At 44.3% G+C, this 25,378-nt stretch overlaps 2 protein-coding genes across 12 annotated transcripts in view; one reads left to right on the top strand and one right to left on the bottom strand.

Moving 5' to 3' along the window:
* Positions 1–1,073, bottom strand: part of USP28 (ubiquitin specific peptidase 28) — a 61,180-nt gene extending 60,107 nt beyond the window's left edge. For 6 of the 11 annotated variants that reach the window (XM_016195335.2, XM_060180037.1, XM_060180036.1 and 3 more), the window contains exon 1: positions 934–1,064. In XM_016195335.2, the coding sequence (XP_016050821.1) occupies positions 934–990 (57 nt within the window). In that variant the 5' untranslated portion in view covers positions 991–1,064. Of the gene's footprint in view, positions 1–933 lie in introns of all 11 variants that reach the window. The other 5 variants (XM_016195339.2, XM_016195341.2, XM_060180034.1 and 2 more) reach the window with 4 other exon arrangements.
* HTR3B (5-hydroxytryptamine receptor 3B) overlaps positions 989–25,378 on the top strand; it is a 73,125-nt gene continuing 48,735 nt past the window's right edge. The window contains exon 1 of the mRNA XM_060179878.1: positions 989–1,178. Coding sequence (XP_060035861.1) covers positions 989–1,178 — 190 coding nt within the window. The remainder of the gene's footprint in view (positions 1,179–25,378) is intronic.

Genomic DNA, 25,378 nt, shown 5'->3' with positions numbered 1-25,378 from the left:
AAACGAATCAAGAGGCTTTAAAGTCTTCTCAGGAAGTTATCAGTTTTGTTTTGTAAACAGTTTATGGAAATTCTATTTGAATACTTGGCACAGATTTCTGAAGCCTGTCTTGGAAAAGTGCAGGAGGTAGTGGAAAAGTGAGGAAGTAGTGCTAAATTATAACATTCCAAAGTAACAGTAGAAGACATTCTCAAATTGCCCACATCCCAAGTTTCCTCTGAGACATTAGCCCCCCCCCCCCACCCAAACCCAGTATTCTTTCACTCGCCCCAGAGATCTGTATTGATTTCAATCTCCTTGGTAGGAATAGGAAAGCATGATCAGCATACCTTTTATTCATCGAGCTGTTCCTCCTCCCGCCCCCTTCCTTCAACACCACCAAGTGATGGAGGGAACGACGGGGGAGGGGGTGTTTTTAAAACATTTAAAAAGCGTCTAAGAGTGGAGACAGATCAGAAGTGCTAACCAGGAACCCCGGGTCTTTCACCAGGTGATCAAGTCCTGCCTTTCAGTTCAATAACTGGGTCTTTCATACTCTTTCCAACAACACCGCCATGAAACGGATTTGCAAATAATTTTTAAAAAAAGAACCCGAAGACCTCCCGAGCGGCCCCCTGAAGTTTCTCGCCCTCGATCCGGGCCCAGGAGAGTTGTCTTCTGTGCGGTGTCCTGGTGGCAGCAACCCCCCCCTCCCCTTTTGCCGTGCACAAATCCCCAGTCCCCCTGCAACTTCAGCCTCCCCGACCCCCCGAGGGGGCGAGCAGCCCGATCGCGGCCCCGAGCCTTGCAAAGGGACCCAGCCTCCCTGGGGAGCCACAGCCCGGCCCCGGCTTCTCCCGCAGCCCCGGAGGCCTGCGCCCCGCACCCCTTCCCGCCCGGGACCCCAAGCCCGCGCCCCCCCCCCGCAAACCCAATCGCCGCCGCGGAGCCCACCGAGCCGTGGCGATCGGCCGCTCCGGCCGCGTCGTCCTGCTGCAGCTCCGCAGTCATGGCCGAGGCGCCCCCTCCGCGGGTCCCCCGCCTCCCGCCTCCTGCCTCCCGCCACCGCCGTGAGGCCGACCTCGCAGTACGAGGCCCCGCCCCCGTCCGGGCCCCGCCCCCGCCCCGAGCGCGCCCCAGGCTCGGCCCACGCGCCCCGCCCACGACCTGCGCGCGCACACAAAAGCGCGCGGCCGATGGTCGAGCCTCTGTGCGTGCTCCCGCGCACGCTGGGCTTTGACCCGGCGCCAGTCACGTGACAAGCCCCCCCCGCCCCCCCCCCCCTCCAGCTATCTCTTCACACGCACCTCTAGTCTGCCAGCGGCTCATCGTGAGTTTCGCCGCCGGAGGCAGTTACGTTCCATTTCCGGGCGGTTTTGCTCTCACAAAATGCATTTGGCACAGCGTCCGTGTCCCTAATTGTTTCTCCAAACCTGGTCATTGACAGGCCTCACCACGAGGACTCACCATGGTTCGCGCTTCCTCACAGACGAGTCAAAGCCGCCCCCATTTGGGGACCCTGTCTAGGGACCTCCTGGCTGGGGAGACACACACCCCCCCACCCGCAACACCCCCGACTCAGGACGTGAGTTCATCGCCCCCTGAGAGCAGTGCTCACCCCGGGGCCGGGCTCGCCATTAGAAGTCCTCTCATTGGAGACTCTGGAGTTGAGACAGACATGTCCCGGGGTTCTGTGAGGTTTGGAGCCAGAGTTTTAGGCTGGCCTGGAAAGAGGGGTCCCCACCACCTTGTATTTGCAGCCATCTGGCGGAAGTTGTGGCCTGCAGGCTTTGACATTGATTGACAGGCGGGGCGCTGCGAGGCCACGTTACAGGCAGGACACCCCCCGAGCTGGCACCAACCCCGTGAGCCTTGTCTGGGTGGCGGGAGCCTGTCCTGAGCTCTTGCTGATGTCCTTGTGAGCCTGCAGTGCTGCCCGCAAACCCGTCCAGACCTTGTGTGAGCCGAGTGCAGCTCCAGGAAACCCCTGATCACCTGAAAACTCAGACCCCTGTGCCTTCTGCCTCTTTCCTCAAACCCGGGCAGGTGAATGGGAAGAGTGAGCAGAATCTTCCACGGTCCAGAATATTGACACTGTGCTTACATCTGATGGCTGTGGGATTGTTAATTTTTATTTGTTTTTTTTTTAATTTTTATTTTATTTACTTATTAATGGGAAAGATAGAAGAGAGAAAGAACCAGACATCACTCTAGTACATGTGCTGTCAAGGATTGAACTCAGGACCTCATGCTTGAGAGTTTGATGCTTTATGCACTGTGCCACCTCCTGGACCACTATTATTTGTGAATTTTCATGAGCGATGGGGTAAGAGAGACCAAAACATGGCTCAGTTTTAGCATGTGGCATTGCTGTCGGTTGAACCTGATGGTGAGACTTTTCATTGCTTATGGCTTTGTCTCCTCAGCCTGGGATAGGGATATATATATATATATATTTGTTAGATAGAAATTGAGAAGGGAGGGGGAGACAGGGACAGAGAGACAACTGCAGGCCCTACTTCACCACTCTTGAAGCTTTCCCCCTGCTGGTGGGGACCATGGCCTTGAACCCCAGTCCTTGCACATTGTAATGTGTGCGTTTAACCGGGTGTGCCCTCCCCCCAGTCTTCGTAAAGCGATTTCTCAGTCTAGTTCAGTTGCTACCGGGCATCACTAGAGAGCACTCGCTCTTCCTGTAGACTTCCAAGTCTCTGGGGAGCCAGTCTGATCTTGGCGCCTTCCTGTTGGGAAATGGCTTCTTTCACCTAGGCCAGTGGCTTGGTGGAAACCGGTAATCCTTTCTCATGAATATTTCCTTAGGGGACCTTTCATAGTCTCTGAAAAGTAATGTGCAGGTCATTTGACAAATAAACTCTAGACGCTGAGGTTTTGGTTTGGGGGGGGGGGTTTTCTTGGATTTATGTTTGTAAGATTTTCTTCTTCTTTTTGGTCTTTGTTAATGATTTAATAATGGTTTACAAGGTTATAAAATTACAGGGGCACAGTTACACACCCCACCCATGAAAATGAAAATCTTGGGGAGCCGGGCGGTAGCACAACGGGTTAAGCACATATGGCGCAAAGTGCAAGGACCCGCTGAAGGAATCCCGGTTCAAGCCCCCGGCTCCCCACCTGCAGGGGAGTCGCTTCACAAGGCGGTGAAGCAGGTCTGCAGGTGTCTGTCTTTCTCTCCCCCTCTCTGTCTTCCCCTCCTCTCTCCATTTCTCTCTCTCCTATCCAATAACGACGACATCATTTACAACAATAAAACAAGGGCAACAAAAGGGAATAAATAAATAAATAAATAAATACATTCTTAAAAAGAAAGAAAATGAAAATCTTGTCATCCCCCCACCTTAGTTCTCACAAAACCTTAGATAGTTTGCCTTTTTTTTTTTTTTCTAGAGACAGAAATTAAGGACGGGAAGGAGATAAGGGTGAGCGAGACACCTGCAGCACTGCTTCACCACTTGTGAAACTTGCCTCTGTACAGACCAGAGGCTTGAATCTGGGTCCTTGCTCATGGTAACGAGTGTGTGGTCAGCCTGGTGTGCTATCACTCAGCCCATGCCCCCCCCCCCCCCGTTTTCTGTAAGTTTCTGTGTTTCAGTTCTCTATAGTTACATATGAGCAAAACCATCTGGTAGTTGTCCTTACCTCCTTATATAACTTCAATAAGTACAATCACCTCTAGTTCCATCTATTTTGTCCCAAAAGACACAATATCATTATTTTAATTGTAGAGTAGTATTCCATTGAGTATATATCCCATTATTTCTTTTTTATATTTATTTTATTTATTTATTCCCTTTTGTTGCTCTTGTTTATCATTGTTTTTGTTATTATTGCTGTTGTCATTGCTGTCGTCATTGCTGTCGTCATTGTTGTATAGGACAGAGAGAAATGGAAAGAGGAGGGAAAGACAGAGAGGGGGAGAGAAAGTTAGATACCTGCAGACCTGCTTCACCGCTTGTGAAGTGACTCCATGCAGGTGGGGAGCCGGGGGCTCGAACTGGGATCCTTATGCCGGTCCTTGTGCTTTGCACCACGTGTGCTTAACCTGGTATGCTACTGCCCGACCCCCATTATTTCTTTTTTAAAAAGATTTTTTTTTTTTTTTTTACTTATTAATCAGAAAGATAGGAGAGAAAAAACAAGACATCATACTTGTACATGTGCTGCTGGGGATTGAACTCAGAACCTCAGGCTTGAGAGTACAATGCTTTATCCAGAGCACCACCTCCCAGATCTCAAAACTATTTATTTTATTTACTTTTTGTTGTTGTTGTTGTTAATCAGAGCACTGCTCAGCTCTGGCTTATGGTGGTGCAAGGGACTGAACCTGGGACTTCAGAGCCTCAGGCATGAGAGTCTCTTTGTATAACCATTATGCTGTCCACCCCTGCCCTACCCCATAATTTCTTTATCCAGTTGTATGTCTATTGGATATTAAGGTTGCTTCCCTTTCTTTGGCCCTGAGTTTCAATGAGACATCTTTCTGATATGTCTAGAGGCAGAGTTCCAGACCTAATAGAGTGGATCTAATCCTTTTGTGGCTTTCAATCTGATAAATCCTCTTAGTGTCCTGGATTTTAATGACCACCTGGTTCTAGACATGGCATCCAGCTAGAGACACCTTGTCAAACCAAAGTGTTTTATGAACTGTCTATGTCAGTGCTTGGCCATCAGCAGGCAAGCTTCATGGTGATCAGATACCACAAGTAGGTATCATCAAACATTTACTGTCCCTATGGAAAAGTCCTACTCATTCCTCAAAACTAACAAACAAAACCTTTATGTGGGGGGCCAGGCAGTGGTGCACCTAATTAAACACACTTGTTACTATATACAAGGAACTAGTTTTTTTTTATTGTTTTTTTATTTTATTTATTTATTTATTTATTTATTTTTGCCTCCAGGGTTATTGCTGGGGCCCAGTGCCTGCACGGTGAATCCACTGCTCCTGGAAGCTATTTTTTCCCCCATTTGTTGCCCTTGTTGTGGTTATTATTATTGTTGTTGATGTCATTGTTGGATAGGACAGAGAGAAATCGAGAGAGGAGGGGAAGAGAGGGGGAGAGAAAGATAGACACCTGCAGACCTGCTTTATTGCCTGTGACGTGACTCTCCTGCAGGTGGGGAGCCAGGGATCGAACCGGGATCCTTCCGCCAGTCCTTCTGCTTTGTGCCATGTGCGCTTAACCCGCTGTGCTACGACCCGACTCCCAAGGAACTAGTTTTGAATCCCCTGTTTCCTACCTTCATTGGGGAAGCTTCATGAGTGGTGAAGCAAGTACTGCAGGTCTCTCTCGGTCTCTTTCCCTATCACCCTCTCCTCTCTCAATTTCTTTCTATATTATTAAATAAGGGGCGGGGGAGAAGTCCCCCTGGAGTGGTGGATTTATCGTGCAAGTCACAAGCCTCATCAATAACCCTGATGGCAAAAACAAAAACAACCCCACAGGGGCCAGGTGGTGGTGCACCTGTTTGAGCGCACATGTTACAATGCTCAAGGACCCCATTTGGAGTCCCTGGTCCCCACCTACAGGGGGAAAGCTCTACAAGTGATGAAGCAGGGATGCAGGTGTCTCCTTTCTCTCTCCCTCTCTATCTCTCCCTTCCGTCTCAAAATTCTGATGGTCTCTATCAAATAAATAAAGATGAAAAATTAAAAATACCCCACAAAATGGTATATATGAAGGCTTCAGAATAATTTCATGATTAGTTAATAATAATTTCAAGAGTATTGAGGAAAACATAAATAAGGATGGCAGATAATAGACATTTTTTTTTTAGTAGTCCAGGGTAACTTTTCCTTATTTATTTTGTGACCAAAGTACTGCTCATCTTTGACTTATGATGGTACTGAGAATTGAACCTGAGATTTCAGGACTTCAGGCATGGAAATCTTTCACATAGCCATTGTGCTATCTCCCCAACCCCAATTTTCAAAGTATTAACACAAAGAAGTAGTTGAAATGTGTTCCTTTTCTTTCCTATAAAAGTTTTTTGTTCCAATGCTCAGTTATTTTCATAATCAATGAATTTATATCTCTGTTTCTCATTTAATGCAAACTTAAGGTATAATTTGTAGTCTATAAAAATATCTCACTTCTGTGCTGGGTGTTTCACACCTGGTTGAACACACATGTTACAATGCACAAGGACCCGGGTTTGACTCCCCATCCCCACCTGCAAGGGGAAAGCTTTGTGAGTGGTGAAGCAGTGTTGCAGATATTTCTTTCCTTCTCTGTTCCCCCCTTCCTTCTTGATTTCTATGTGTCTCTACCCAATAAATAAATAAAGATAGTAACTTTTTTCTTTTGCCTCCAGGGTTATCCCTATGGCTCAGAACCTACACTACAAATCCACTGCTCCTGGAGGCCATTTTTTCCCCATTTGTTGCCCTTGTTATATTTATTGTTATCATTGTCATTGTTGTTGTTGGATAGGACAGAGAGAAATCAAGAGGGGAGGGGAAGACAGAGAGGGGGAAGAGAAAGACACATGCAGACCTGCTTCACCGCCTGTGAAGTGACCCCCTGCAGGTGAGGAGCTTGGGCTTAAACCGGTCTCCTTATGATGGTCCTTGTGCCATATATATGACATATATACTAATTCCTCTCATCTTCATTCTTTAAATAGTTGTCGCAGCTGACTTCGGAGCAAATGAATTTGAAAGCTGATGACTACAACTAACTGACAGCTGTGACTGTTCTTGGAGCTCTGGGTTCTTTTCAGGAATGATCTGGTCAGTAATGTCCTTTTTAAAATATTTACTTAGTTATTTATTCCCTTTTGTTTCCCTTGTTGTTTTATTATTGTAGTAGTAGTTGTTGTTGTTGTTGTTATTGATGTCATCATTGTTGGATAGGACAGAGAGAAATGGAGAGGGGAGGGGAAGACAGAGAGAGGGAGAGAAAGAGAGACACCTGCAGACCTGTTTCACCACTTCTGAAGGGACTTCCCTGTAGGTGGGGAGCTAGGGGCTTGAACTAGGATCCTTCCTTCATTGTGCTTTGCACCATGTGTGCTTAACCCACTATGCTACCGCTCGACTCCCTGGTCAGTAATGTCCTTAAGGGTTTGTTCTTATTGACCTTCTTACCATAGAGGAAAGAATGTGGATATTTCTGTCCTAACCCTTAGGTTAAAGAAGTATTGGGTATATACAGTTAAATGCTAGGTCTTTAGAAAATATTTCAGGAAGAGCTTGCATTTTGCTAGCTGAAAATAGATGGGTTTCTGGTCTTCCATTCTGTACTATTGCCAAATGCAGTGTAAGAATTGCAACAACTTTGAGTAAAGTTAGTGAGTTCATATTCATTGTTTTTTCTTTGCTTTTTTAGATATAGACAGAGAAATTTTTAGATATAGACAGAGAGAAAGGTTAGAAGGCATGGAGAGAGGGAGAGAAAGAGAGAGATTGAGAGAGAACATAAGAGAGAGTGCTGCAGCTTCTCCCCTGTAGGTGGGGACCTAGTGCTTGAACCAGAGCCCTTGCACATAGTAATGTGCACCACCACCTGCCCCCCACCTCAATTTTTATTTTAGAAGTATTTTATTTTTGTTGTAGATATTATTATTGTTGTTATTGATGTTGTTGTTGGATAGGACAGAGAGAAATGCAGAGAGAAGGGGATGACAGGAGAAGAGAAAGACACCTGCAGACCTGCTTCACTGCCTGTGAAGCGACCTCCCCCTGCAGGTGGGGAGCCAGGGACTCAAACCGGGATCCTTCTGCCGGTCCTTGCACTTTGTGCCACATGCACTTAACCTGCTGTACTACCGCCTGACTCCCTATTTTAGAAGTATTTTACCTACATATTTAAAGTAACAAACTCACATTTCCTCCATGTATATCCCCCATCTCAAATACAGAGAAACACTAAAATAAAAAAGCTTTAAAATAATTTTGTTATTACCCAGCAAAAGTCTTCAGAATTGAAAACTTGAATTCTTGGAATGCAAATTTCCTTTTATAAGAAGGTGAAAATAACTTTAGCCCCAAATAAAGAAGCAGTAAGGTGATCCGGGAGGTGGCACAATGGATAAAGCATTGGACTCTCAAGCATGAGGTCCTGAGTTCGATCCCCAGCAACACATGTACCAGAATGATGTCTGGTTCTCTCACTTTCTCTCTCTCTCTTCCTATCTTTCTCTCTGATAAATAAATAAAATAAAATAAAATAAAATAAAAAGAAATTAAAAAAAGAAGCAGGGAGCCGGGCGGTAGCGCCGCGGGTTAAGCGCAGGTGGTGCTAAGCGCAAGGACCGGCATGAGGATCCCGGTTCGAGCTCCCGGCTCCCCACCTGCAGGGGAGTCGCTTCACAGGTGGTGAAGCAGATCTGCAGGTGTCTGTCTTTCTCTCCTCCTCTCTGTCTTCCCCTCCTCTCTCCATTTCTCTCTGTCCTATCCAACAACGACGACATCAACTACAACAACAATAACTACAACAACAATAAAAAAAAAAAGACAAGGGCAACAAAAGGGAAGATAAAATTACAAAAATATATTTAAAAAAAAAGAAGCAGTAAGTAATAATCCTATTTCTGCAGAGAAGAATTTTTGATGCCTTAGTACTATTAGTATGGATAGGAAGGACTTTAATGCTGGTACTCAGACAAGTATAACTATAAAAATTAATCTTGAGTGGTCCGGGAGGTGGCGCAGTGGCTAAGGAACTAGACTCTCAAGCATGAGGTCCTGAGTTCAATCCCCGGCAGCACATGTACCAGAGTGATGGCTGGTTCTTTCTCTTCTCCTATCTTTCTCGTGAATAAATAAATAAATTCTTTTAAAAAATTAATCTTGAACTATCTTATATCACAAATCAATTTTAGGTACATTAAAGACTTACAGGAAAAAGTAAAAATTTTGAAAGCTTTTGTTGAAGAATCTCTGTGCTTTGGAGATACGGGAAATTTCTTAAATGACACACAGAAAAAGTAGCTCATGAAAGGAATAGGTTCATAACCTCAGTTATATCAGTGTTTCTCTTCAAGCTGGAGAAATAGCTCACTTGGATACTGTGCTGCTTTGCCATACACGTGAACCGGGTTCAAGCCTGGCCTCTACCTCATTGGAGGGGCTGTGGTGTCTCTCCTACCCTCTCTGTCTCTCTCTCTGTCTCTCATTAATGAATAAATACGTTGAAAGAATAAACTAAAGCAGAATGTTGACCTGGTATAGTGGCTCTGCACATGGGCTCTGAGGCAGAAGAGCTTCAGGTTCAAACCCCATTCTCACCAGAAACCAGAATGTCACCCCTCTGGGGGAAAAAAGAAAAAAGAATAAACTAATTAAAACACACAAATTATAGGATAAAGATAATACAATGGAAGAAAGAGCCCATAGCTTAAGCGAAGATCACAGAAAGGAAAAACCAGGTATATGAAAAGCAAATAGACACACTGGAAATCAGGAACACACAATTAAAAAAAAAGACATCATTTTAGTAGTCTGGGAGGTGGCGCAGTGGTTAAAGAATTGGACAACATGAAGTCCCGAGTTCAATCCCCAGCAGCACATGTACCAGAGTGATGTCTGCTTCTTTCTATCTTTCTCATAAATAAAATCTTAAAATATATAAAATAAAATAATATAAATACATAATAAAATACATAAAATAAAATATTGATATATACATATTAAATATATATATCCATTTTATGCATGTAGTTGGCAATTTGAAAAATACCACAATAATAAGTACTCGTAAGAATTGGGAACTGGGGCCAGGCTGTGGCCCACCTGGTTAAGTGCACACATTACAGTGCACAAGGACCCAGGTTCGAGCCCCCAGTCCGCACCCGCAGGGGGAAAACTTCCCGAGTGGTGAAGCAGGGCTGCAAGTGTCTCTCTGTCTCTCTTCTCTATCTTCCCCTTCCCTCTCAATTTCTCTCTGTCTCTATACAATAATAAATAAAACATAAATTTTTAAAAAAAATAGAATTGGGAAACAGTAGAAGAACATTACATAATGAGTATTGCACTCCTATCTTACAAGTCAACTTTAGGTGGATTAAAGACTTACATGGAAAGGCAAAAATGTTTAAAACATTAGCTGCAGAATGTCTATCCTTTGGGGATAAGGGAAATTTCTTAAATTAGACACACAAGTTAGCAAAATTATTTTGGAAGCCAATTTAACATCACTACTAAAGTCTAAAGATGTGTATGCTTCAAGGCCTCCAATTCCTTTTTTTTAATATTTATTTTATTTATTTATTCCCTTTTGTTGCCCTTGTTGTTTTATTGTTGTAGTTATTATTGTTGTTGTCGTTGTTGGATAGGACAGAGAGAAATGGAGAGAGGAGGGGAAGACAGAGAGGAGGAGAGAAAGACACCTGCAGACCTGCTTCACTGCCTGTGAAGCGACTCCCCTGCAGGTGGGGAGCCGGGGTTCGAACCGGGATCCTTATGCCGGTCCTTGTGCTTTGCGCCATCTGCGCTTAACCCGCTGCGCTACAGCCCGACTCCCAAGGCCTCCAATTCCTTTCCTAAGTATTCTGGGGAAAAAATCTTGAGTGTTTTTTTTCCAGAATTCACCTTCTCTCTCTCTGTGTCCTCATAACACATTTTTTACAGTTGTGAGGGAGAAAGACTAGCCTTGCTCAGTCATTTACAATGTTCATTTGTTTCTGTCTTTCTTGTTTTATGTGGTGGTAGAATCAAGCCAAGTACCTCACATGTGCAAAGTATGCACTCTCCTGATGAACAACCTCCTTGGCCTCATAATAGTTTTTTTTTAAAATAAATAAACTATAGCAACAATAACAACCACAACAAGGGCAACAAAAATAGGGGAGGGGGAATGTCCTCCAGGAGCGGTGGATATGTAGTGCTGGTACCGAGCCCCAGCAATAACCCTGGAGGGAAAAAATTAAATTAAATTAAACAAACAAACTGGGGGCCAGGGGTAGAGCAGCTGGTTAAGTACATATGGCGCAAAGTGCAGGGACCAGTATAAGGATCTGGTTCGATTCCCCGGCTCCCCACCTGCAGTGGGGGATCGCTTCATAAATGGTGAAGCAGGTCTGCAGGTGTTTCTCTTTCTCTCCCCCTCTCAGCCTTCCCCTCCTCTCTTGATTTCTTTCTCTTCTATCCAACAACAATTAGAACAATAATAATAACAACAATGATAAACAAAGGCAACAAAAGGGAAAAAATAGCCTCCAGGAGTAGTGGATTCATAGTGCAGGCACTGAGTCCCAGCAATAACCCTGGAGGCAAAAAATAAATAAATAAAAATAATAAGTAAACTACCAAGGGGTAGCAAGAGAACCAGAGCATCCCTCTGGCACATGTAATGCCAGGGATTTCAATCAGAACCTCATGCTTGAGTGTCCAGGATTTTTTTCCCACCATCACTTCCTGGTCTATACCCCATAAAAATTAATAGCAGCAGACAAAACAGTATTAACAGTAAAATGACATTATGCCAACAGTATAGTTGATAACTTTTTTTTTTTTGCCTCCAAGGTTATTGCTGGGGCTTGGTGCCTGTACCACAAGTCCACTGCTCCTGGAGGCTATTTTTTTTTCCCCTTTTGTTGCCCTTGTTGTTGTTGTTTTTTATCGTTGTTGTGGATGTTATTGTTGTTGTTGTGGATGTTGTTGTTGTTAGATAGAACAGAGAGTAATCGAGAGGGGAGGGGAAGACAGAGGGGGAGAGAAAGATAGACACCTGCAGACCTGCTTCACCGCCTGTGAATGGACCCCCCCCCCCTTGTAGGTGGGATCCTTAAGCTGGATCTTGTGCTTTGTGCCATGTGTGCTTAACTACCGCCCAACCCCCCCAGTTGATAATTTTTGTATAGCTATTCAGTGAAACGTAATACAGCAGTGAAAATGGATGAATTACAGCTATACAGCATCCTGGATGAGTCTCCAGAACATAGTGCTATGGTCTGGAAAGCAAATAATAAAAGATGACACACAATCTAATTCTTTTTATAGAGACTCCAAAAGCAATATTCAACAATAGATTGTCATTTTCGAATGCAAACTCTTTTTTCTCAAATGCCCAGAATTTGAAAGACTAGATGAGGCAGCAATAACTAATAAACTTGTCTTTAAAAATGCAACCCACAAAAGTAGGCAAAAGACTCTTCTCCAAAGAAGATATATAGAGGGAGTGGGGCAGTAGCGCAGCGGGTTAAGCGCATGTGGCGCAAAGCCCCAAGGACTGGGTAAGGACCCTGGTTCGAGCCCCCGGCTCCCCACCTGCAGGGGAGTCGCTTCACAGGCGGTGAAGCAGGTCTGGAGGTGTCTGTCTTTCTCTCCCCCTCTCTGTCTTCCCCTCCTCTCTCCGTTTCTCTCTGTCCTATCCAACAACAATGACATCAGTAATGACTGCAACAATAAAACAGCAAGGGCAACAAAAGGGAATAAATTTTTTTTTTAAAAAAAGAAGATATATAGATGGCTCAGCTTCATTGTTTAGAGAAGTGCAGATGGAAAACCACAATGAATGGACCCAGGGTCATTATGGGATGCAGAAGGTGGGCAGTCTGGCTTCTGTAATTGCTTCCCTGCTGAACATGGGCATTGACAGGTTGATCCATACTCCCAGCCTGTCTCTCTCTTTCCCCAGTGGGGTGGGGATCTGGTGAAGCGGGGCTCCAGGATACATGGTGGGGTTGTCTGCCCAGGGAAGTCCATGCTTCCAGAGGATTAAAGAGTAGGAAAGCTATCAGGGGAGGGAATTGGGTCATGGAGTTCTGGTGCATTGAATTGTGTGGAATTCACTCCTCTTATCCTATGGTCTGGCAAACGCTAGAAGAAGAAGAATCCTATGGTCTTGTCAGTGTGTCCATTTTATAAATAAAAACTAAGGAAGAAAGAGAGGAAGGAAGGAAGGAAGGGAGGAAGGGAGGGAGGAAGGAAGGAAGGGAGAAAGAGAAAGGGGGTCGGGCGGTAGCACAGCGGGTTAAGCGCACATAGTGCAAAGCGCAAGGACATGTGGAAGGATCCTGGTTCCAGCCCCAGCTCCCCACCCGCAGGGGAGTCGCTTCATGGGCGGTGAAGCAGGTGTGCAGGTGTCTATCTTTCCCTCCCCCTCTCTGTCTTCCCCTCCTCTCTCCATTTCTCTCTGTCCTATCCAACAACAACAACATCAACAAGGACAATAATAACTACAACAATAGATAATAAAAAGGGTAACAACAACAACAACAACAACAACAACAAAGAAAGAGAAAAACCACAATGAGAAGAGCCTATGTCAAAAAGAATAGAAACAGTAAGTGTTGGCTAGGATGTGAAGAAAAAAGGAAGGTGGCACAGTGGATAAAGCACTGGAATCTCAGCAAATGTACCAGAGTGATGCCTGATTCATTCTCTCTCTCTCTCTCTCTTTCTCTCCTTCATGTATAAATAAATTAAAATATTTTAAAAAGGAATTCTGGAACACTGTTGATGGTAATTAAATTGGTACCACCACTGTGGAACTACCTCAAAAAGCTAAAAATGGAAATATCATACTCCTGGGCATTTCTCTGAAGGATCCAAAGACACTAATGTGTATATAAGACTCACTAGACTCACTATTTTGAGCATTCTTGAAATTTTGTTTTAAATTGACATGTAAATGCAAAAGCCATTTCAGTCTCATCTGATAGTCGACTCCAGAGAAAAAAAGAACTTTATGAGGAGAAGTGTATGGGCTTCTTTTATACTCGGGATACCTCATGAAGTAAGTGCTATTATATCTGCTTTACAAATCCGAAAAACTCCACAGAAAATTAAATAATTTGCTTGTGATCTTTCTCCTAATAAAGATAGGGCCAGGATTCTAAGCTGAGGAGTATAGTTCTCTTTCTATAGCCAGATAAGATGATCCAGGTTTGGAGAAACTCTGTCTGGGAAAGATGAGTAATTTGGGAGAGAGACAGACTTCTTTGAGGCTGCGTCACTAGAGCTAGGAAAGACAGGGAGGGGGGCTGGCAGTGCATCTGGTAAAGCACACGTTACAATCCATAAGGATTGGGGGGGGGGGATAGCATAATGGTTATGCAAAGAGACCCTTGTACCTGAGGCTCCAAAATCCCCAACCAGAAACCAGAGTTGAACAGTGCTCTGGTCAGAAAATAAATAAATAAATAAATAAATAAACAATACACAGCGACCTTACGGGGGAGGGGGATTTTATTTTATTTATTTATTTTTGGCAGTTATCTCTCCTTCTCTATATACCCTGTCACTCTCAGTTTCTGTCTGTATCAAAAATAAAATAAAATAAAGTAAAATAGGGGGCTAATTAATGGAGTACCTGGTTAAGTGCACAAGGACCCAGGTTCAAGCCCCCAGTCCCCACCTGCAGGGGGAAAGCTTCGGGAGCAGTGAAACAGTGTTACAGGTGTATCTCTTTCTCTTCCTATTTTTCCCCTTCTCTCTCAGTTTATCTCTGTCTCTAGCCAATATATAAGTAAATAAATAAAATTTAAATAATGACAAGAAAAGCCAAAAGAAAGAGATTGGGAGTCTCTGGGCATCTAGTCAGAAGACTAGCTATAAACTGCAACCACAAGTTCTGGTTTTCTTAGGGGAATTCCAGTTTCTTCCAGTTTCCCATCATGTTTATTAGTGGCTCTTGAACTTCCAGGTTGAGATGATGAAGTGTGTGGCCAGCCTACTCATAGAGCAGCTTCCTCTTGAACATAAGCAGTGGTCCTAGAGAATCTTAACTGTGGGATTTTCCAGAGGCTTTACAGAAAGAGTGAAAAGGCAGGTGTCGGGCGGTATCACAGCGGGAAGGACTGGTGTAAGGATCCCGGTTCGAGCCCCCGGCTCCCCACCTTCAGAGGAGTCACTTCACAGGTGGTGAAGTAGGTCTGCAGGTGTCTCTCTTTCTCTCCCCCTCTCTGTCTTCCCCTCCTCTCTCCATTTCTCTCTGTTCTATCCAACAACAGCAACATCAATAACAACAATAAAACAACAAGGGCAACAAAAGGGAATAAACAAATATTTTTTAAAAAGTGTAAAGGCAGACCCCTAGCCAAGCATTAACAAACAAAGGAAACAGTGCACCTCTAGGTCAGATCACTATCTGAACTGTCCCCCCCTGCTTGCCCATCCCTCCACCATTCTAAGGGTTCACTGGATTTTCACTTTTGTGATATCCTCATGCCTGGGGGCCAAAGAGATTGAGATTAAGAGTGGAATTACAGGGAGGGAAAATATTGTATTGTTACTGCAAAAGGGTTAGAACTAAAGGTAAGGGCGGAGGGTAGATAGCATAATGGTTATGCAAAAAGACTCTCATGCCCGAGGCTCCAAAGTCTCAGGTTCAATCTCCCGCACCACCGTAAACCAGAGCTGAACAGTGCTCTGGTAAAAAAAAATAATAATAAAAGTAAAAATAAAGGCAAGCCTCAACTGGGGAAATAGCTTAACCAGTACAGCATCAGACAGACTCTCATATCTCAGGTTCCTGGTTCCATCCCCAGCACCACATGTACTGGAGTGGCGTCTCTTGGGCTTGTGTGTGTTTCTTCTCTCTTGTGTATCACTGTCTGTCATATGTAATGAATAAAAAACAAATCTAGAAAAAAAAAACTAATGGGATTTTATATGTTACCTTCAGTCCCCACAGGAAAAAGGACTGGAATTCTAGACCTGGAGACTAGGAAAAGTAGCACCATCACAGAGCAAGAACCTTCCATGTGTGAGGGCTCACCCCCACACACACACATACACCTCATCAGAGAGTAACCAAGACCAAACCACTGGGACTCCAAAGATGCTGGAGCAGTGCCTGACCTCTGTCTTTTTCTTGAAAAATTTTAAAATGAATTTCAGGCCCTGGATGGCTAAGGTAAGAATCCTGAAGTTCTGAAACAGGTAGGTGTTAGAATGTTTACTGTGATCCACTGAACAGCACAGGAACAGTGAGTTAAGTAGACTGGAACTCCAGCCACTGAGGGGAGGAGCCTCAGCCTGTAGAGTGAGTGGGAGCTGCTGTAAGAAGTACTTGTGGGGGGCTGGGCAGTAGTGCAGCGGGTTAAACACACATGGCGCAAAACTCAAGGACCAATTAAGGATCCCACTCTGAGCCCCCAGGTCCCCACCTGCAGGAGGGTGGCTTCACAAGCGGTGAAGCAGGTCTGCAAGTGTGTATCTTTCTCTCCCCCTCTCTGTCTTCTCATCCTCTCTTGATTTCTGTCCTATCCAACAATGATGACAGCAATAACAACAACAACAGTAATAATAATAACAATAAAAAACCCAAGGGCAACAAAAGGGTAAAAATGGCCTCTAGGAGCAATGGATTCATAATGCAGGTACTGTGTAACAGCAATAACCCTGGAGGCAAAAAAGAAAGTCCATGTGAGGGGCAGAGGTAGATAGTATAATGGTTATACAAAGAGACTTGAGGTTCCAAAGTCCCAGGTTCAATCCCCCGCACCACCATAAGCCAGAGCTGAAGAGTGCTCTGGTAAAAATTAAAAAAAAAAAAAGGAGTACATGTGAGGGCCATCATATTAGAGAGCTGCTCTGTGCAACTCAGAGAGAAGCAAACAAAAGGGAGTCAGGCGGTAGCGGAACCGGTTAAAGCGCAAGGATCCTGGTTCGAGCCCCAGGCTCCCCACCTGTAGGGGAGTCGCTTCACAAGTGGTAAAGCAGGTCTGCAGGTGTCTGTCTTTCTCTCCCCCTCTCTGTCTTCCCCTCCTCTACATTTCTCTCTGTCCTATCCAACGACGACAATAATAAAACAACAAGGGCAACAAAAGTGAATAAATAAATAAATAAAAAAGAAGCACTATGATAAAATATCCTTTAAAAAAGAGAGAAGCGAAAAAGCTTCAGGAAAATACTACTTCTTCAGCTGGAACTTGTCATGCGAATTGAAGGAGAGAAATCACAACTTTGGCTCCCTCAGCTTTATGGAAGCAAGAGCCCTGATCTCATCCTTCTATAATAGCTTAAATCTAGGTTTTAATTAATTAATTAAAAACATATTTTTATTTATTATTGTTTATATATATATATATATATATATAGAGAGAGAGAGAGAGTATTTGAGAAGGGAGAGGGAGAAAGAGAGCGAGAGAGACAGAGAGACACCTGTAGCCTTGGCTCACCACTCATGAAACTTTACCCCTGCAGGTAGGGACCAGAGGGTTGAACCTGGGTCCTTATGCACTGTAATGTGTGCACTTAGCCAGGTTCACCACTGCCTGGCCTCCTCTTCTCTCTCTCTATTTCTTTCTTTCTTTCTTTCTTTCTTTCTTTCTTTCTTTCTTTCTTTCTTAGGAGGAGAGAGAGAAAGAACCAGACATCACTCTGGTACATGTGCTACCAGTAATTGAACTCAGGACCTCATGCTTGAGAGTCCAATGCTTTATCTACTGTACCACCTCCCATCTGGGGTGGGGGGGGTCACTTCACAGGTATTGAAGCAGGTTTGCAGGTGTCTTTCTCTCCCCCTCTCTGTCTTCCCTTCCTCTGTCTATTTCTCTCTGTCCTATGCAACAACAATAGTAGCAACAATAACAACAACAAAATGGGGAAAAAATGGCCTAGGAGTAGTGGATTTGTAATGCAGGCACCGAGCCCCAGCGATAACCCTGGAGGATGGAGATATATATATAATTTGGAAGTGTGGGAGTTTGGCCAGTAGTGCAGAGGGTTAAGCACAGGTGGTGCAAAGCGCAAGGATCGGTGTAAGGATCCCGGTTCGAGCCCCGGCTCCCCACCTGCAGGGGCATTGTTTCACAAGCAGTGAAGCAGATCTGCAGGTGTCTGTCTTTCTCTCCCCCACTCTGTCTTCCCCTCCTCTCTCCATTTCTCTCTGTTCTATCCAACAACAACAGCAATAACAACAACAACAACAATAAGACAACAAGGGGAACAAAAGGGAATAAATAAAAATAAAATAATTTGGAGGCACAAGCATAGGAAAGTAAGCAGAAAGAAACTGGTTGGTAGAGGTAAACCAGAAAGGTTATTGTGAGTTGATGTTGGGAACCTGAAGAAGGGGGTGTTTAGAGCTAAGGGGGTTTGAGGGCAGGGAGATCTTGGGTGGCATGTTTAGAGGCCTCATGCAAAAAAAAAAAAAAAAAGCTCACTATAATATAAAAATGTTGGGTTTTCTGGGGCTGCAAGTGCGATGACTGCCACAAGGAGGCGCTCTGGCTACATCGACTTTGGTTTCCGAAGCGCGTTCCATTTCCCCACTGCTCTGCTCAGTTTTTAAGGGCTCTCTAACTAGAGGTCTGTCACACTCCAGCCATAGTCAGCCAGCCTATCATTAGTGCCAAGTCTTCCTCCTGGAGCGGTGACAGTGTAAATTTCAGCAACGGCAGAAAGGGGACAAATACAGCTGTTGTGCATTTTAGAATAATTGCTACAGGCCATTTGGAGACAGCTTTATAATAACAGCACTTATGCAGACTTATACAATATTTTACTTTTCTATTTCATCTCCCACTCCCCCCACTCCACATTCTGTATTGTGACTGTGTTAATCCTCTCAACTCGTGTGGATCTGGAATTATCTGTCTCACAAAGGGAGACTCTCTCATCTTTTCAACATCCGTTCACATGTGGTTCCTTCTGCTAGGAGCTGCCTGCTCCCTCTCCTCACCTAGTTAACTGTAGGCAGCCATTTGTGAAAAGCCTCTTCTTACTCAAGCCTGAAGCTGGGCTCTAGCTTAAAAAATTTTTTTTCTTTAAATGTACTTATTTATTTATTTATAGCTCTAGTTTTTACATCCATCTTCTCCACTTTACTCATCTGTTCACATCTGCCTCGTTGTACTCTAAATATTTTTAAGGTTTTTTTATTTTATTATCTTTTTTAAAAAATATTTTTATTTTACTTTATTTATTATTGGATAGAGACAGAGAGAAATTGAGAAGGAAGGGGTAGGGAGAGAGGGAGAGAAACAGAGAGACACCTACAACCCTGCTTCACCACTTGTGAAGCTTTTCCCCTGCAGGGGGGGACCAGGGGTTTGAACCTGGGTTCTTGAACACTGTAGTGTGTGTGCTTAACCAGGTGCACCACCACCTGGCCCCTATTTTATTATCTTCTTAAATTTTTTTTATATTTATTATTTTCCCTTTTGTTGCCCTTGTTTTATTGTTGTAGTTATTATTGTTGTCATTGTTGTTGGATAGGACAGAGAGAAATGGAGAGAGGTGGGGAAGACAGAGAGGGGGAGAGAAAGACAGACACCTGCAGACCTGCTTCACCGCCTGTGAAGCGACTCCCCTGCAGGTGGGGAACTGGGGGCTCGAACCAGGATCCTTCCGCCAGTCCTTGCCTTTGCGCCATGTGTGTTTAACGCGCTGTGCTACTGCCCGACTCCCAAGTTTTTAAAAATTATCTTTATTTATTTATTGGACAGAGACCGCTAGAAATTGAGAGGGAAGGGGGTGATAGAGAGGGAGCGAGGGGGCTGGGCAGTGACGCACCGGGTTGGGTTAAGTGCACACTGTACAAGTGCAAAGACCCGCGCAAGGACGCACATAAGGATCCCAGTTCCAGCCGCCAGCTCCCCACTTGCGGGGGCAGGGCAGGGCAGAGCAGAGGAGGGGGGGTTATCGGTTTACAAGCTGTGAAGCAGGTCTGCAGGTGTCTTTCTCTCCCCCTCTCTGTCTTCCCCTCCTCTCTCCATTTCTCTCTGTCCTATCCAACAACAACAGCAATAACAACAATAATAATCACAACAACGATAAACAACAAGGGCAACAAAAGGGGAAAAAACAAGCCTCCAGGAGCAGTAGCTTCTTAGTGCAGGCACCCAGCCCCAGCAATAACCCTGGAGGCAAGGGGAAAAAAAAAGGGGGGAGAGAGAGACAGAGGTACACCTGCAGACCTGCTTCACCACTTGTAGGGCTTTCCTCCTCCAGGTGGGAATCAGAGGCTTGATCCCAGGTCCATCCTTGAACATTGTAACATGTGCACTCAACCAGGTGCACCACCACCCTCCCCACTAAGTATTTCTTATCTGTCACTTCCACCATCCCCCCCCCCAAGTTTCCATAAGCTTTCTAAACTTTCCTCAGTGTTTACTAAAAATTCCAATGGGGGCAGGGTGGTAGAGTACCTGGTTGAGCACACATGTTACAATACTCAAGGACCTGGGTTCAAGTCCCCAGTTCCTTCTCTCTCAATTATCTTTTTTTTAAAAAAGAATTTGTTTATTTATTCATGAGAAAGATAGGCAGAGAGAGAAAGAACCAGACAGCACGCTGCCATATGTGGTGCTGGGGATTGAACTCAGGACCTCATGGTTGAGAATCCAATGCTTTATCCACTGCGCCACCTCCCGGACCACCTCTCTCAATTATCTTATCACACCCTTCTCTCTCAATTTCTGGCTGTATCTGTCCAATAAATAGATAATTAAAAAAATTTTCAATAAAGTGAGCCCGTGAGTCAATGAATAAATAAAATAGGTGCTCAGAAATAAAAGCCTTTTCCCTATCTGGAGTCCATACAGAGGGATGGAAATATCCATAAATTTAGACCTGAGCTAGAATGTCTCACTAGCTGCTGTGATGCACTGCATCCAGTCAGCTCCACAGAAAACTCCTGCGTGGACAAGTCCATAAACTCCAGTGCTGGCCCAGCAAGACTTTGAGGGCTGTCATCTGTGTGCAAGACCTGGGTGACATGGATTACTCGTAAAGACTGTCTGCCTTTCATGGCAGCCTAAGAACCAGTTTAGGACTGATATGCTGAAGTGTCAATCCCTTGGTGCTATGGATCTCTGATATATATATTCCCTTTTGTTTCCCTTGTTGTTTTATTGTTGTAGTTATTTTTGTTGTTATTGATGTCATTGTTGGATAGGACAGAGAGAAATGGAGAGTGGGGGAGAGAAAGACAGATACCTACAGACCTGCTTCACCGTCTGTGAAGCGACTCCCCTGCAGGTGGGGGGCTGGGGGTTTGAACCGGGATCCTTACGCCGGTCCTTGTGCTTTGCCCACATGCGCTTAAGGATCTCTGGCTTTTGTGGGGATGGGGGAGACCTAACTTCTAACGACTACAAGGCCCCTGAACTTTAGGCACCTTCTTTCTGAGAGACTCAAAGACAAGCATGGACTGCCTGCACCCATGTCTCCTGATTATCCTCTTTACTGCTTTCCAGTTAAGGTTTCAGAGCAAAACCAAACAAGATCAACCTATGATGAATGATGAATCCTAGTCATCATCCTCTCCTGTCCTTTGGGAGATGGGTGGTAAAAGGATAGCGTATTGGGTATGGATATGGGTTCAAAAAAGCAGCTGGGACTCTTCTTGGTCTCTCCTCCTCTTCCTCGTCTTCCTTCTGTGCCTTCTCCTCCTCCCCCTCTTCTTCCTCCTCCTCCTCCTTTTCTCTCTGTCTCTGTCCCTTTCCTTTTGATGTAGTGCCAGGGATTAAACTCAGGGCCTCATGAATACACTGCATGTATTCTACCTCTGAACCACCTACCTACCTGGTCCAATTTTAATTTTTTTAAAAATACTTTGTTCATTTATTAATGAGAAATATAGGAGAGAGAGAGAAAGAGCCAGACGTCACTGTGGTACATGTGCTTGCAGGGATCGAACTCAGGACCTCATGCTTGAGACTCCAGTACCTCCTGAACCACCAATTTTAATTTTTTAAAATTATTATTATTTATTTTCTGTCGGTCTGGCTTCATGAGAGGAGACAGACGACCAGGGACTCATGGTTGAGCTGTACGCAGTATCTCTTTGTTCATGCAGAACGCAGCGCAATCTATACCAAGCTAAGCTAAACTAAAAACTACAATCTTGTCCTTATAAATATACTAGCCCAGGAGGGTGGGAACAGGATGAGAGGCAGAGAGGGTGGAGAGAAAAGTGACTGGTGAAAATCAGTGTATGACAAGGAGAGGGGGCGGAGCAGGCAAGAATTCTACCACAGAACCACCAATGCCCTGGAGGGAGGGTGGTGCTTGTTCACAGAGGTTATGTAAATAGAATGCCGTGTTAAGCAGGGGGGATTTAAACCAAATGAAACAGAAGGGGTTTTTAGAAGCATACCAACAATTTTCCCTTTTGTTTCCCTTGTTTTTTATTGTTGTTGTAGTTATTGTTGTTATTGATGATGTTGTCATTGTTGGACAGGACAGAGAGAAATGGAAGAGAGGAGGGGAAGACAGAGGGGGAGAGAAAGAGAGACACTTGTAGACCTGCTTCACCACCTGTGAAGCGACTCCCCTGCAGGTGGGGAGCTGGGGGCTCAAACTGGGATCCTTACACCAGTCCTTGTGCCTTGCGCCACCTGCGCTTAGCCCGCTGCACTACCGCCTGACCCCCCAATTTAAATTTTTCTGAGAGAGATCAAAGCATTGTTCTACCATCCATGGAATTCTCATTTTGTCTTTGTTGCTCTCTCATGCATTGTCAAGGACTGAATCTGGGGCTTCCCATTTGTAAGGCACTTACTCTATTGCCAAGCCATCTCCCTGACCCTGACACCTTTCTGTCTTAAACCACAGTTCTCTTCTGTCCATTTTAAAATCCCTTCCTCTTGTTCTTCTTCATTCCTTCTCAAACAGCTAATGAACAGTCACCTGGTAGCAAGCCCTGTCCTGGAGAAACAAAGAGGAATAAGTCTCAGTGCTCTACCTTGAAGAATTCTGGCCAAGAGAACAGTGAACACACACACACATCACACACCAGAAGTGCTACAATGGAGTCATCTACAAGGCCTTGTAATTTCAAACGAGTGGGCCCTGGGAGGAATGGCTGTTTGATAACCAGGTGCTGGGATATCCTGTAGTTTGTAGTGTTTGCTGATTTGTGCATGGAAGATAGTTCTATCCAGTCTGATTTTAGGCTGCTCACTTAATGCCACTGAGGTCAGACTTGGGCAGGGAGGCACAAAGACAGCTTTTTTTTCACATCACACAGTGAGAGCCTGTTACAATACTAATACATCACTGTGCTTTCCGCCTTGTTCCTGAGATCCCAAGCAGAGAACCTCTCCATGCTATGAGCGGGCCTCTACATTTATAGGAATGTGATCTCACAAACGAGTCATTCATATGTATGTGTTCATGTATGTATGCATGCATGTGTGCATATGTCTGTATATGATAGAGGAGAGAGAGAATCAGCTGATCACCTTGGCATTTGCAGTGCTGGGGATTGAGCTCAGGACCTCCTGCTTGTAAACTCAGTGCTCTAGTCACTGTATCACCTCCCAGGCTGCAATGAGATTTGATTTTAAGCCCTTAAGCATATGACAATTTGTTATGCAGCCGTAGAAAGCTGAACAGAGGCTACTATGTTCTTTTTACAGATGTGGGAACTAAGGCTTAGCAGCAGTAAGGAATTCAACCACATCTGTGAGCATAAAGCCAGTGCTGGAGCTGGAAGGCAGGGTGAAGTGTGTCTGACTCCCGTGATTAGGACCTTTGCTCCTATGTCTATGACATAAAACCAGAAAACCATGTCACTGAAACAATGAAGGGCCCAAACCATGGAGATGCTTTTCCTTTATATTTTTAAAGGGACCTGAAAATGTTGCACATTTAAAATGAATCTCCAGGGCTGAGGAGATAGCCTAATGGTTATGCAAAAGACTTTCATGCCTGAAAATCTGGGCTTCCAGGTTTCATATCTAACACCCATAAACCAGAACTGAGCAATGCTCTGTTTTTCTTCATATCTCTCATTTAAATAAATATTTTTATATATTTTTTATTTATTTTCCCTTTTTTGTTGCCCTTGTTTTTTTATTGTTGTAGTTATTATTGTTGTTGATGATGTCATCATTTTTGGGTAGGACAGAGAGAAATGGAGAGAGGAGGGGAAGACAGGGGGAGAGAAAGATAGACACCTGCAGACCTGCTTCACTGCCTGTGAAGTGACTCCCCTGCAGATGGGGAGCCGGGGGCTTGAACTGGGGGCTCAAACTGCACTTAAACCACTGCGCTACTGCTCGACTCCCATAAATAAATATTATTTAAATTCTTAAAAAACGAATCTTTGAGCCATAAGAAGACTAACTGTGGGGGGCAGGGTGGTAGCACACCTGGTTAAGTGCACCCATTACCATGTGTTAGTACCTGGCTCCAAACCTCCCCTCTCCCCATCTGCAGGGTCTTTCTCTCTCCCTAATTCCCCTTATCTCAATTTCTCTCTGTCCTGTCAAAAATAAAAATAGGAAAAAAGGGGCCAGGAGGTGGCGCACTTGGTTTAAGTGCACACATTACAGTGCACAAGGACCCGGGGTCATCCTGGGAAAGCTTCACAAGTCGCGAATCAGTGCTACAGGTGTCTCTCCGTCTCTTTCTGTCTCTATCTCCCCTTCACTTCCCATCCTTTCTCAGCTTCTCTCTATCTCTATCTAATAAATACATAAGTAAGTAAATAATTTAAAAAAATTTTTTAAATAGGAAAAAATGGCTGCTAGGAATGGTAGATTCATTGTGCAGACACTGAGCCCCAGCATAACCCTTGTGGCAATATAAATAAATAAATAAATAAATAAATAAATAAATAAATAAATAAATAGATCAGCTGCAGAGTGTACCCTTGAAGTGGTGGCCCAGGGGGGATCAGGATATTTCCTTCAGAACAATATGTGAAGCTAAGGAAATGTCATTCGGGAGCCAACTCACTCACTAGCATGTCCATTTCTGCTTTTCTCCTCCAGCCTGACCAGATGTGCTCAGAAAATGCCGTTCCCCGTGAATATGTACATGTGTCACAATTTCTGTCAATTTTAGCACAACTGCCAAGGGACTGAACAAAGAGAGTTGGCGATTAACTTCAGAGAACTTGGTTGGAGAGGAATAAAGATATTTAAGGCCTATTTTGTGAACTAATTGCATTTGCATATTTATAGGATTTACTGATATAGCAGTAATTAAAAACTATTTAGTAGTCTTAAAGGACACATAACTCAGTTGCTGTTTGCATAATAAATACTTTTATATTATGTTTGCATAATAAACTCTCTCCCCCTGCTTCTTCCAAAGACACAGGTCCATGTAACAAGTGTCATATCTTCCGTGGAAATAATGGAGAAACCAAATACAAGGACTCGTGAATATAAAGAGGGAACTTCAAAAAAAAATTGTATGTTTATAATTTTCCCTTAATGACTAAAATGGCCTGAATGGCTGTCAGAGGATGGCAAATGCGAACCTCAGGTTAATAAGTCTTTCTTTTCCCCCAGGTGATTTTTTAAGAAGCCAGGAGGAGCATTAGTCCCTGAGGATTTCAGTTTTTTATTGTACTTCACTGATCTGTTTGCAGGACCTGGATGGAGTTCAACTCCACACTCATCCTTCCTAAAAACAGTTCTGAGGTAGGTGAAATCCTTGAAAATTGGGTTATAAGAAATGTGAGGGGGGAGTTGGGTGGTAGCGCAGTGGGTTAAACACACATGGCGCAAACTGCAAGGACCGGCTTAA

The sequence above is a fragment of the Erinaceus europaeus genome, chromosome 20, assembly GCF_950295315.1.
Source record: "Erinaceus europaeus chromosome 20, mEriEur2.1, whole genome shotgun sequence".
NCBI lineage: Eukaryota > Metazoa > Chordata > Mammalia > Eulipotyphla > Erinaceidae > Erinaceus > Erinaceus europaeus.
The sequence above is the reverse complement of the archived record's forward strand: the minus strand, read 5'-3'. Positions and strand labels throughout refer to the sequence as shown.